A 14,580-nucleotide genomic window follows, 5' to 3' on the forward strand; every position below is an offset into this window, starting at 1 on the left:
AAAAGCCATGCAGGGTATGGCCAAAGGTCCAGCCGGCCCTTGTAATGGCTTTGACAGCAGCAAGAAGCAGCAGGAACATAACAGCCAAGCACATCAAGATACTACCCAAACTACTTCCCAAGCTCCGGCCTTCCTTGGGCTTTTCCCAAGCCAAAGGCACCCCCCCTTGATGGGTTCCTCCTCCACAAACCCCCCCAGATGCCCCAGAGCATCGATGAACTTTCAGCACCCACAGCTTTTTGCAGCATCATTCGAGTCCATCATGCAAAAGAGCATCTGCTCCTCTTCCCGATTTCCTTCACTCTGGTTCTGCTGCTGGGAAAGACGAGGAAACAGCACATCATCTCCACACCACCCCTTCATTTTACAGGCTTCAGTCGCCTGCCCCAGGAGTCTTTCCCTCAAGTGGAGGAAGCACTGACCTACTTAGCAGCTCTTCTCCCAGAGCCATCCCATGACTGACCATCCCCACCACTCTTCTCTCTGTATATGCTCTTTTTGCGGATGGAAAAAAAACCAAAAAACAAAAACCAAAACAATCTCTCCAACATCTCTCTGGTCTCAGCAACTCTCCTAAATCCACCGAGCGCTCCCCACCCATCCCTTCCCAGCACCCAGCACCACAATCCCCACACCAAAGCACAAATCCTGCTAGGGAGCCGCCAGCTGCAAACACAGCGACGCACACCCGATATCCCCCGAGCCGCTCTCCCGACACCCCAGCGCACGGTGACAGCAATAGCACTGAGCCACCCCGAACACACGCTCATGATGCTCACCCTCTGCATGGCAAACGCGCGGCTTCCCGGGCACGGACCAGCGACACCACACGTGCAGGTAGTGCAGAGGAGCTTCCGCTCCAAGCGTGAAGATCTCTACACACTCAAAGTCTTCCCCCATCTGCCCGCAGAAATCACATCAGCCGCTGCAATTACTAAAAAACAACAGAACCAAGCTGCCGTTCCAGCGGCCGTATGCAGAAACGTCTGCAAGGCCACCCAGAGCCAAACGCTGTTCGGACGGACAGACGGCCATTCACCCCGTCAGCCGGGCTTTTCACGCCCCTGGTGACCTGGAGGAGCAGCTTCGCTGGCTCACCATCACTGCTGAGTGTTAGCAGAGGAGCGACACGTAAAAAAAAAATCACCCACAGCAACCCATCGGCCCGAGGCTCGTCGTCACCAAAGTGGGACAAAGCCCACATACCAACAGCAGACCAAGAAACGAGGTGGTAACTCCCATCAACCCCGCACCTTGTGCTTGCCTGCGCACCCACGCAGATCCCACATTTACCAACACATTAAGGTCTCCTTCTCTGCAAATGATGAAACCAAAGAGAAATAAATTCCTCTGGGAACTCCAAGGAGCTTTGACACACAAGATGAAGCCACCGGGAAGCAGAGGATGGCGGCCAACAGACACTGCCCTGTCCTGTCAGGAGCTGGAGCAGGAACAGGACAGGGACATCACCTTCACTGCCAGCTCAGGCTCCTTCCGTAGAGCGACAGGAGTCAGAGACGCACAGCCGCGGCACCGAAGAAACCAAATTCCCAAGGGTACAGCAGGACGGTACCCTGACGCACAGCGACAGCAGGCAATGTGCTGGTGCGTGGTTCCCAGAAGCCAGGCACAGCTTGACCAGTGCCCTCCCATCACCGCGTCCAGACCCTGGCACATCACATGGCCAAACCAGGAGGCACCAGCCATCCATCAGCACTGGCCCCAAGGGCACAAGACGTGCAGTCCCGATGTAAGCTCCCGCTCCCTCGTCACCCACATCAATACATCTGGAACCAAGCGGCAACACCACCTCCTCCCACACCCCAACACCTTTCTTACCTTCTCCGACTTCACCTTTTTCAGCTGCCGGCACTCACTTTCCCCATCTTCCAGCTCCGACTTAACTCCCAAGGGATTGAGCGCAGCTCCCGTGTCAATAGCTATACTCCCAAGCTGCTCGGCAGCAGCAGGCTCTGTCCCCTGGCCCCCATCGTACTGTCCCACCCTCACTGCCAGGGCCAGGGGCTGCAGCACGCTGGGCTCCTTCTCCACCGCAGCCCCGGCACCCTCACTCCTTTCCTTCTTGCTTTTGGATGAGCCGCCTTCCTTCTCCTTCTTGGAGCCGGCCACGCTGCGAGATGCCTTGGCCGATTTCTCCGAGCCCTTCGGGGTGACGGCAGGCACCAAGCCAGCCGAGTTTGCGCCATCCCCAGAGCGTCCTTGAGCCTCCTTCTTGCCACCAGCTCCCTCGCTGGGAGTGAACAAGGAGGTCCCTGGGGTTGGCTTGCCACTGTCCTTGCCACTCTTGCTCCTTTTCGACTTGGATTTGCCCTCCTTGCCCTGCGGGCCCGGCACCGGGCTCACAAACTTGATGTTATCCGGTAGGGTTGCCACCGCGTTGGGTGCCGGGAGCCCCACCTCTTTGGAGCCCGACATTTCCAATTTCTGCTGATCCTTCTCCAAATCAGCGTCCAGGTCAATGATGAGATTCCCTACACCAATGTCCCACTCATCCCCGCTGTCATACGTCTCAACCGGGTTCGCATCGATTCCTTTCCCTCCGGAAGCTCCGCTGCTCAAGGACATCTTAGAGTTAACGGCCCCTCACGGTTCAAGGCTCTTCCCTGCCTCCACGCCCTGGGGTCACCTACGTCCTCGGGGGGCTTCCAGCGGTCGGGGTCTGCCCAGGTGACAGCATCGCTGCTGGAAGGGAGAGCAAAGAGAACAGGGTTACAACACACGAGGAGCCCCAGGCAGGCGGATCTGCCTTCATCGACAGCCACACATGCAGGCAGGAGAAGTCCTGGGTAGGGCGAAAGACCCCAAACTCCCAAATTCCCCATCGCACGGTGCGAGGCAGCATCTTCCCGCCACCCCCTCCAGGCCGGGGGCTGCTCCTCGGCCATCCCTGCAGCAGCCATCTGGCACCCGTCCCTCGATCAATACGAGCCCTGGCAGGTCACAGCTCTCGGCTCCAACAAGACATTACTCACACGTTTCCCCGCTCACCATTTCCCTCTGAATTATTGAGCGCTGCCCCTGGGAGGGAGGATTGATTCCTCTCCTGCTGATGCCACCCGGGGGGAGGGCCCCTCTCCGCGCCAGCCTCGCTGCGAGGGACGAGAGCCGCTCGCCGGGGAAGTCCAAGTGCCTCAGTGGGAAATAAATCCCAAGCTTCAGAGAGCCTGCCACACTTGGAAGCATCAGAGCGGTCGCCAAAGGCCAAATGGCAGCGGGAAGCGCCGGGTTTCCATCCCGAACCTCCAAGCAGCACAATATGGCACCCAGCTTCAGGACGTTAAACCACCATCACCTCCACCGTGATGAGGTGCTCCGCAGGCTCTGAAGGACGGGAAATTGCACGGATATGTGGTCTTAACTGGGAAGAGAGGGACTGGCCGTACCTGCCCACACCATGGCTGACCCCGGTGAGCCGAAAATTTCTCCTCCTGGCTTTCCAGCCCCTCACCCTCCCTGCTCTCAGACACATTGTATGCTGTCCTGTCCCCAGAGGCAGTGACACAGGTGGGGAGGAAAACAAAACAAAACAAAAAAAAATAGACACCCACGCGCAACCCGAAAAAGTGCCGGAGTCGCTCGCTGAGATTAGCTCGTGGCAATTACACTGACGAGACATAATTAACACATGAAACAGCTTCTTCCCAGCAGCCACCCGGCCAGCTCCTCAGCCCCGGCCACCCGCTCTCCAGATCTCTTAAGAAATCCTCGGCCACCCATTTGGATGAAGCTCCTCTCTGGCAGTGCTGTCCTCCCCTTCCCCGCCGAGCTCCGGGCCTGCCGGCTCCTGGTACTATTTACAAGCAACACTTCAAAAAACAGGTGACTTAAAGAGAAATGAGAAAGGGGGGGGGGGGGGGGGGGGCCAAACAAAAAAACCCACCCCCCCCACATGCACAAATTTCTTCAAACCCCAGCAGGCAGGAGCCTGGAAAGCAGCTTCATGGTGCGTTTCCAGAGATGCAAACACTGTAAAAATGCCAGGGATTCTTTCATCAGACAGGCTGCCGCAGCCAGACCATTTTCCATCTGCTCCCCACAGCATCCTCAGCTCTGTACAGCTAATAATCCGCTCTCTGACAGGTCATTACGGAGATTTTTAACCCCAGGAGCCGGGGGCTAGCATGCAAGCTGGAAATGAAAAGCACTGACCTCTCATTTCAGCGGCAGAGAAAGTGCCGAATCAGGAGATCACTTTGTGCACTGGAGTCGCTAACGGCTTCCCAAAACCGTGCCGCATGTTTCTCTTGCCTCCTCCTCTTCCTTCTCCTCCTGCCCCAGCACCCACTCCCCAGCCCCGAGCCGGGGCATCCAGCCCGACCCCATCGACCCACCGCTCCGGACCACCGATGGGGCCGGTGATCAGCGCCGACCATCCATCTCTGCACGGCGCAGACCTCCCTGGCCAGCACGTGTTGCCGCAGCCAGCTCCCTTTGTGCCAGCAATTCCTTTGTCCGGATAGGCAAAGCCAGTAACAAGGTGGATGAACCAGATTTTTTAGCTGGTAACAGCCCTTTCCCAGCCCAAAGCTAATGCTCAGCATCCAGCCACAACCTCACCAGACAGGGCTCGGGGACACGGAGTTGCCACACAGGACCAACGCACACATTGAGTTACCAGGAGAGGACAAGGCTCAGCCTCCAACTCCAAGGGGTGACGGGCCAGCTCACATCAGAGGGACAGATGGAGCAGGATCTGGCGTCGCAGTCGCAGGAAGGCGACGGACAATCCGCAGGGTTGTATTGCGACAGGCACAGCATCACCTGCTCCACGCAACGCCTCCATGACGCCGGCTTGGCCGGCTCTCAGCTCACACCGGGGAACTCATCTTGCTGTTTTAAGTGCGCATACAGACATGCACACACACATATACATAAGTATTATTTATATATACGAAATAAGGAGAGCAGATGAGCAGGACTTTGGTCTGAAACTATGCAAACAGCAGCAGTGTTTGCCAATTCCTACCACAACAAAAGGAAGAAGGAGCCCAGAAGTCCGCTGGGTCCCCGGTGATTAGAGAGGCAGGAACAATCAAAGGGTTAGAAAACAAGAGGAGAAAAAACATTCACCCTATGGAGAAGGCGCCAAGGGAGCCCAAGTTCTGCTAATGCAGAGGGAAGGGAACCGCAAACAGGACAGACGAGACCAGGCGGGATTTGCAAGAATGGAGGAAAAGCACGTCATGCCAAGAGCGGGGCAAGGAGCTCGAGACGTGCCGCTGCGGGAAGAGGGACCGGGCCAGGGATCGGCCCATTCCAGCCCGGGACTGAAGGCTAGGACCCCGGTATGCAATCTTGGGGGGATCCCCTGCAAGTCATCCATTGCACGTGGCTCTCAAGCACTTCCCGCATCTCAGACACCTCCTCCCCGAAATTCTCATCCCGATTCCCAATTTCTCTTCTCCGAAGAGCCACTCTCACAGGCTCAACCTCTGCAGCTAGAGGCGCCTTTCAGGTCCCTCTGCCAAGCAAGACCCCCAGGGACCCCAACCCACCATGCTGTTGCTATCTCGGGTGGATGAGAACCCCTTGTTTTCACAGCCTACAGTCCAGAGATGGAGGTCCCTTTCCCACCGCCTGGTTTGCCCAAGCTGGAGAAGCATTGGGTGCTATCCAGACCCTCCTTGCTCTCCTGCCAGGGAGGGAGGGAGGGAACCACAAATCACAGCATCTCAGAAAACAGACCGAAGAGATTGATTCAGCTATAAACGTGTCCTTCCCTTTACCTCCTGCCATCGCAGGATTGATCCCCGCGCAACATGAAAAGCATGTGCTCACTTGTTGGCCTGGAGACCTGCCAACAAAGCGTTTTAAGAGCAGTCCTGGAGCGCAGATCCTGCAAGGAGACAGCTTTCTGCTTGGGAATGCTGCACACACGGCAGCACCAGACATGAATAATTCAGCTCCATTAGGTGCCCGAGACCTCTACAATCCACATCTATGGGCTGGGACAGAGCCAACCCTATGAAGAGACAAACCTGAAAGTTCACTTTCAGAGCTGCAAACACACCTAGAGAAAGCTATTCAAACAGAATAGCTCGCCTTCAAAAAAAAAAAAAAAAAAGCGAGGAAACCGCAGGAGCCCCCAGCGCTTTGTGCTAAAACACGCGCAGGATGCTCAGCAGCAAACCCGCCGAGCCCGCGCTGCTCCAGCTTTCTCTACCGGTTACCGGAGGCCAAGAAACCAAAGCGGGGAAGGATTGAACGCCCAAGGGCGGCGAGATGCAGGAGAAAGCTCTTCTCCTGGCAACACCCAGCCCACACGTAGGGAGACTGTCTCATACCCATGTGCTCCAGCCTGCAGCACTCCAGGATCAGCCTCTGGTGGCTTCCAGACATGACCGACTGCAATTTTCACCCTGATTAACTTTCAGGAATGCCCGCAAGAAGGAGCGGCAAAGATGACGGAGGTTGGGGGGCGGGGGGGGGAGGGAAGGAATAAATTCTCCAGGACACGGCGTTTCCTCCGGCGGGGCACAAGGCAGGGAGCAGAGGGTTTTGGTGAGATGCTTCTCCTGAGCGGAAGAGCAAAGAGACCCCCTCCACTCCTTCCCAGGAAGAGGCAAAGGCAGCACCAGCAGCCAGAGGAGAGTATCCATGGAAGAGATGCTGTGTCCCCCCACCCCACCGCTTGCCAAGACCCCCGAAAGGGCTCCCCAGAAGCCCTCGGCCCCGCTCCGTTGAGGGACCGTGGTACCGAGGCCCTTCCTCCCGCCGCTGGCAGCCAGCCGGCAGCTCTCCCCATACACTGCCTCCGCACAAGATCCCTTTTTGTTTCCTTTTACGACTAAAGAAACTCGGGGCTGGGGTAGAGAGGGGGGGGAGGAGAAAAAAAAAAAAAAAAAAAACGCGCCTCCCTTTCCCGAGCTGCCGCGCTCGCTCCTACCACCACGTTTGTAATCCCCCAGCTGGGCTTGTTTGGGTTGGATTTTTGTTAAGTAACTCCTATGTCTTTTCTGCAGATTTCTTTTTAAGATGTTCCCCTCTCTCCCCACCCCCTCTCTCTAGAGATGGGGGAGAGAGAGGAGGGGGGGGGGGGGAAGAAAAAAAAAAAAAAAAAGAGAGAGCGAAAAAAAGAGAAATGTTGAACGCGAGCCAGCTGGCACGCACAAGAGGAGACGGAGAAATCTGCACAAAGGAGCTTCCTCACTCACTTGCTGCTTTCAGCTCAAGAAATCACGCAGGGGAGGAGGGTTCGCTCTCCCCCATACATCAGTCAAGCCATAGCAGACAAAGGAGATTTACCATGACACCCTCCAGAACTGCCACCCAACAGGGGCAGGATCCCTCAATCGCCTTCTCCCGGCGGGAGTCCGAGCTGTTGCAAAACACGCTGAAGCGCAGGGCTTCAAAACAAGCTGTTCAATGTGGAATTAAGCAAGATTTTGAATGGAGGAGCCGCGCTCCCGCCTCCTCGCTCACACAAGGCGCCAGGAGAACTTCGGTGGCTCTCGGGGCCGAGCGGGACGGCGCCGGCGAGCTGCCAGGAGGGAGAAGGCTGAACCCAATTTGAATAAAATGGAGCCACCCTTCTTTTTTTTTTTTTTTTAATATGGAGGTACACCCCAGCAAGACTACATCTTCCAGCATGCACTGCAACTGGAGCGCCCAGAGAGATGTCGAGAAACTTATGCTGGGACTCCCAAGTTTCCGTGGGCTGAGCCTTGACACTGGAGATGAACCTGACACAGGGCAGCGCTCAAGTTATGAGTCATTTGTTGGCATTCTTGAGAAAAGCCTGAAATATTTCAGTCCAGGCATTACAAAAGCAGGACGGACGAGGTCACTGGGAGAGACTGGAGAGGGAGGAAGATGGGAGAGGTTAGCACAGACCTCTTTGGCGTAGGGGTGGCCATGCAATCACTCTACCTGGAGCAAAGCTCAGGAGATTTATTGGTCACAACACCCACCTGCTACCAAATACACATTCAAGTGTCAACTTCACATTCGTCGTCGGTCAAAAAGATGCAGCTCAGATCAAAACTCAACCTCGCATCCACCCCCATCCACTCATGACCTTAAAACCCGACCTTTACGGCAACGTTCAACAAGGCTATGGCACACAAAAAAGCCCAGCAAAACTGCAGATACAAGATAAAGGCACGCGGTGCCAGATCTCAACCTGGCTGTGTTTGAAGAAAACACTTCACCAGATTAGCTAAAACTCAGCATTTGCTTCTTATTGACACTTCTTTAACCCTGACGCCAAACAGGCATTGAGGAAACACTCAATCTAGGCTGAAAAACCCAACTTTCTTGAACACGGCTTGATAGCAAAGCCACCCTGGGCAGACCCCCTCGCTCTCCTCAGCTCTCAACAAGCCAAACACGTCACTGATATGCAAGGCACACAAAAAGAGGGAAAATGAAAAGCAAGAAATGTTTCAGGCCTTCCTTTGTATCACAAAACGGGGAAAACTGGAACAAGTTCCTCTTTAATCCTCCCATCACTCTTGGAAGTGTCATCACCAAAGTCCCAATTTTGCCTTTGTTCGTGCCTCAAGAGCCCACAGTTCTTCAGATTTACAATTATTTGATTTTGATGTCTCTCAGCCCTGGCACTTCTGTACTGAACAAAACGCAACTCAGATTTCCTCCGCCAACATGCAGGGAAGTCCAGAGCTTCATATTTCAAGAAAATCAACGGCGAGGGAAACATCACATAAGTGCGTGGTCCTCGGCTCAAGCAGGAGGCACATCAATACCTACGAACCCACATGAAGGCACCAGACGTCACTTAATTTCATTCCTGTGAAGGACAGCAGGCAAACGTCACCTTCTCGCTACGCCCGCTTGCTCTCCGCTGAATTGCACTGCTGGAGTCACTTCTCCGGTGGGAAGCTGAGCAAGCACCATCATTACACAGAAGTCAGAACGTGTATATCAAGTTGACTCAGGTCATAGCACTTTAGAGCAGCCCAGGTTGGAAAGGACCTCAAGAGGTCACCTGCTCCAACCTTTCATGGGAAAGGAAGCCCAGATGAGATTATCTACCACGCTGTCCAGTTGCATCTTGGAAGCCTCCAGTGATGGGGACTCTACCATGTCCCTGAGGAGGTTTTTCCAGTGAATGATTGTTCTCACTGTAAAAAATTTCTTTCTTATGTTGAGATGAAACCTCTCCTGGTGCAACTCGTACTCATTGCCCCTTGACTTCTCCATGTGGCTCCTCGTGAAGGGAGAGCCTCCATCCTCTTTGTAGACGCCCTTTAAGTCCAGTGACTCGCCTGCAAGCACAGTACTCCTACAGACAGCTGATGGACCTCCTACTGGGAAGGAGCCAAGTTTGCAGCACTGGTCACAGCGGTGGGATAAAGCAGCAGCATGTACTAAAGGAGCATCACTCACAGCCAAGGTAGACGAGAGTCATGCCAGAGCTTCATTACAACTCTCACGGCACCGTCCTGTGCAAGGCATGTCCCCTTCCCAAGCCTCTTGCTGTGGAGATGAGCAGGTAGCTCTTCATCATCTACCAAGACAAGCAGGTAGCAGCAAGGCTCAGGCTTGGCTGCTCCTCTGGACACTGGCTGCCTGTAGCCTCCTCATCCAAAAACACCCGGGTAGACTTCTTCTAGCAAGCATAACCTTGGAGACTTCAAAATCTCTGACAGCTGAAGAGAGCCAAGAGCTTTCTCAGCAGCCCTAGCACTCAGATCCACATTCATAAACATAAACTGGTGCCCAGCGCTCTTAACATTCAGCTGTACTGGGAAAGAGGAACTGAAAAACCCACACGCGTGGGAAAAAAGCATTCGGTGGGTAAAACGAGAGAGCTGGCTCCCTTCCTGCAAGCTCAGCTCTCGGATCCATCCTGAATTAGACACACCGAACAGAGGTTTACCTCTCACCGTTGTGTCTGCATGCTGGAAGACGCCACCATGTAATTGCCATGCCCAGACCTGCACGTGATGGTTTAACAATAATTAGAATTACAGTCCCATCTTCACCCAGAACCTCCATCCCGCCATCCCTACGTGTCTCCCTGCGTGATCGCGGGTGTCACGGCATCACCAGCACCCAGCACGTGCCTGGCAGGCACGGGCAGCGCCATGGGAGCAGAGAGGCATCACTGCGGGGTTTGGCTGCCAAAGGCTGACACACGGACCATTGGCAGCTACACGGTGGCAAAAGCAAAAAGCAACCCTGTGAGCAATAACCAGCCAGGATTCACTCGGAAGAGTCTCGGATGAGTCTAAGCTAGACAAGCCGGCACGCTATGGCTCATCGGAGGCACCACCGGCAGCACCAGCCACAGCCCGGCTGCTCTCCTACCACCGCAATGCCCGGTCTTGTTGAACCCAGCCAGCCACGCTGCTGCTGGCTTTTGCCAAAAATAACATTAAAACACTCAAAACAGGACATCTGAGCAAATTCATTTGGCACCGAGCTCTGCAACATGATGTTTCCCACAGGGACAAACCTGGGGGTTGATTGTCCCTCGAGCAGAGGGCTGGTTTCCACCGGGAAAGCGGAGCATACATGCAGATTTAAAACCGGTCTGGTTACAGCCTTGCTAACCCCAATGAAGAAGAGAACTGATTTACGAGAGGCTTAAAGATATCTGAATCGATGGCCTGTCCTCACGCGCAACCTAGAAGTAGGGGTAGAGAGCATGTAAAAATAACCAAAAAGGCTTACAAATTTCAGATAAAGCTCTGCGCAGGCTGGAAGATTGCCAGCAGCCTGAGAAAAGTCGGCAGCGAGAGGAAGCAGCAAGATGGATGTGACCAGGAAAGATCCCTGAAGCATCAGTCACAGAGATGGGAAGAAAGAAGAGCTGGCGAAGACCAAAGACAACCAACGGGCATAAATAACCGCTGTAAGTGCCGGGGAAGAAAAAAAAAAAAAAAAAAAAAAAAAGAGCTTGCCCTTTTCCCCTCGCTCACCCAACGCCATCAGCAGGGCTGTGGAAAGGCACCCACGGTTTTGGCAGCAGCCTGAGCTCCGGGGCGCTGGTGGGAGCAGAGTGGGTGCCTCTGAACCAGCCATTTGTACCCTTCCCTTACAGGCCTAGGAGGTAGTGAGGCTCCTGGCCAGCCTGTCCCTCAGTCCCACGGCGGTCCCAGTCCCAAGCTGGGGCTCTCACTGTTGCAGCCACACAGGTTTCCAACAAAGATCACCCTCCATGGAGGTACAGCAGGAACGGGAAGCAACCGGCTGCGCTGGCAGACGCAGGGAGGGTTCCGTGCCGAAGTCGACATCTCATTTCTGTCTTCTCCATCCAAAGGAGTGACCTCGGCTAAGTGATGTCCAGTTGAGCGGCGGCTCCCAGGCACAGCCCTGCCTCGACAGGAGAGGGGTCCACAGCAGCGCAATTTGGAGAGGCCGGACAGACGCTCGCTCACTTGCTCCCAGGTTGCTCCCAGGGAAGGGAGAGCTTCTGGGCTTTATTTTTCCTTCGAGCACACAGGCAGCCATGGCCGTTTCCCAGCCTTCCGAAGAGGACGAACATCTCTCTGCCGCTCCAAAAACGACGGAGCCGACACTTCACCTATTAATGCCTTTAATTCCCTCCATTCAATAAGCAATTAGGGCACCTTGGCTCCACGAGCTAAGGCTTCATTTGCAGCAGAAGACCATACGCGCGGCTGTAATCTCTCTTGCTGTCAAACCATCAGCCTGGAAACACTTTGGGAAAAACCAACCAGACTGCGAAGTGAAGGAGGAGGGAAGGCATACGCAGACACGGACAAACGCAAGCACAGCGAATACTACGCCAAGAAATCCCTTCTTTTTTTTTTTTTTTCCCCGGGAGGGATAATAAATAGGTGTATTTCACAGATTAATAAAGCACATTTGCAAAGCTATGATATACATCAGAAAGTTGCTAATTCACGCTAATGACCCATTGCAAATTGCCGAATTTTGTGAATTAGCCAGCCTGTAAAGGAATACAATAAAAACCAGCGAGAACCATGCATCAAAGTGTACTTGGCTTATTTTGGTAGTTGTACTCCACTTTTAATTACTCGTGGCGATATGCATAGAGGGAAGGTACCGATTAGATGCGAAACCCCCTAAAAAATAAGCAGGAAATCTTCAGGACAAGAAACTTCACCATAGCATTAGCTACTAAATCATTGGGGAAGGAGCAGTAATTCTCCTGGAGATTAGTAAGACTCTACCTCTTCAATTGAATTCATGGCGGTTTAACATTAGCTAAGTCATTAACACACCTCATTTTCACTCCTTTAAAAGCTGCAAAACAGACCTCTCCCGAGGAACCCTTTCACCTGTTGGAGAAGCACCGGGATAACTCCAAGCCAAATCTTTGGGTTCGCTTGAGCCAGGACCACTCCGCTTAATCAAAACCACAACCGGGCTCAGCAACTTTATTAAAATTGTTCTCAAACTGCCTTATTTTGTTATCAATAAATCAGCATAGCCACTATGCAAAGAGACGAGATGTTGCACATGATGTAGCACTGTACAAAGATATCATCCAACCCTCAGAAGCGTGGCCAAGGGCCCAGGAACGGCTTGGAGGGAAAATTCCAATGCCGCAAAACCCTTCCGTGCCCACGATGCGCTCAGAGAAGGAGCGGCATAAAGGGACATTATCTTTCCTTTTTCTTACTCCATAAACAAGGAAATGAATCGTAAAAGTTGAGCATTTCATGTTTCAATACAAAATATCAAGATTCTCCTGAAATTATCCTTATTCATCCACAAAAATGCACTTGCATCCTTTTATATCCTCTCTCCACATACACACACACATCTGAGCTGACGCTTCGGCAGCTACGTCAGTGATTTTTGTGCACGTGAAGGACATTCAGCTGCAGCAAAAGCAAAACAACCTCTTGGTTTCCTCTCAAAAAATGATTTTTTTCCCCACCAAACCTCAGAAATTAAATAGATGTTTCCTTCAATTAAATTATATGAATTTAAAAAAAAATTAATCACAGAAGCAACCAGAGTCACAGAGCAAGTTTCCCAGGCCGGCAGCCATCCCCTATTTTCTTCACTCTATGACCATTGGAGCAAAACCTTACTCCTTCCTCCAAAACCATGTCACACCACAAGGCACTGATCGTCTTTAGCAAGAAAAGTGCATTTTGATACAATTGCACAGCAAAAAAAGCCACGTCCCCGTGGGATCTTTTTTTCTTCCCTTTCCCCAAACCAAGCAGCACCCTTTCCTCCTCTGAGCCAACCTGGCACGGGGATGTGGAGCGGACCGGCTGCTGCCGGGGTGGCCAAAGCTCCAGTTCAGTAGCTACAGCGGCCACGGATGAGGTCCCAGGGCAGCCATGTGCTCTGAGCCAGCTCATCAACCTACCCTTGATCTTACAGAAGACCCCTCACACCCAGATGAGCTCCTCAACGTAGCTCCATGTCCCCAAAACCCTGCTGGAGTCAGGCACTCCCACGCAATGGCATCACCCTCCCTCTGGCAACTATCACCACAGCACAAGCATCCAAATTATGACTTTCCTGAAAAAGTGGGCAAGCTCCATGGGGAATCGACCAGCTCTCCCCGTACCCAGAGAGCCCACCAGCGCTTGACCCGTGCCTGTGAACCATCAGAAGCATCATCATAGGAGAACTGCAGACAGCCCAGGCCATCTCCAGGCACTTCAAGGACTTTGGTGCTTCTCAAAAAAATCTTTCCACAAACCACTTGGGAATGGACCTGCGACTCTTGCAACCCAGAGGTTGGGGAAACATCGGTCCATATTCTGCAGCAAGCCTGCAAACATAAACAAGGGCCTCACCTTGAACTCGGTGGGAAACCAGCTCACCTCCTGTGGACTACCCAAAGCCCATCCGCTGGCTGCGTTCACTGTGTACAAGCAACCGAGCACAGTTAAACTGTCACCAGCCCCTGGCAAGGTCACCTGTGGCCTCACCTCCTTTCGGCAGGGAGCGAGCATCCGCGAGGTCCCTGCCTCCAGCCGGGGAAGCCGGCCAGGAGCAGGAGTGTCAACACTCAGAGGGCATAGCTGCGCACACACGCTGTCACACATCCCCGAAACAACATACCTGGGACCATAAATACCATCTTATTTACATAATACTCCAGGATAAAGGGGACAAAGAGGCTTATTGCATTACATCTGGGCCTAGTATTGCATCAGCGCCCAGAGGCCCTAATCCGAATCAGAGCCCGGCCACGTGGGGCACAGCGGGACGGCAGCGAGGTGCATCCCCACTCCCAGCCCAGCCAAGGTCGAGAGCAACACGATACGGCCCAGCTCTTCCTCTTCCCTCCAGGAGCAAGCAGAGGAAGATCCCTTTTTAGGCAGCATACACCCAGGAAACACCGAGTAAATGACAGCATCAGGCAGGACACGCGACTCTGGTCCCCAACCACCTTTCTTTTGTGGCTGAGCCCTGGGAGAGCAATGCCAGTCATGGGTCTCCAACCTTTGTCACACCGTGGACGCAATTCATGGACATTGACTTTGTTGCAGTAGGGACGCCCACATGGAAGCACTAGAAAGAGAAGGCAGCTTCTGGGTTTGTTTTGTTTTGTTTTTTTTAAATTTGCACAGTTAAAATTGAAAAGATACTGTAAATATAATCTGGAGGCAAATTTTGATTCAACGCAGCCCC

The 14,580-nt window shown here is 53.4% G+C and overlaps 1 protein-coding gene across 1 annotated transcript in view; it reads right to left on the bottom strand.

Annotated features, from left to right (window-relative positions):
• Positions 1-14,580, bottom strand: part of ZNF609 (zinc finger protein 609) — a 73,053-nt gene that overhangs the window by 55,923 nt on the left and 2,550 nt on the right. Inside the window, exon 2 of the mRNA XM_082488782.1 lies at positions 1,840-2,703. Coding sequence (XP_082344908.1) covers positions 1,840-2,586 — 747 coding nt within the window. The 5' untranslated portion in view covers positions 2,587-2,703. The remainder of the gene's footprint in view (positions 1-1,839; positions 2,704-14,580) is intronic.

Source organism: Vanellus vanellus (genome assembly GCF_965231255.1).
Source record: "Vanellus vanellus genome assembly, chromosome: 11".
Classification (NCBI taxonomy): domain Eukaryota; kingdom Metazoa; phylum Chordata; class Aves; order Charadriiformes; family Charadriidae; genus Vanellus; species Vanellus vanellus.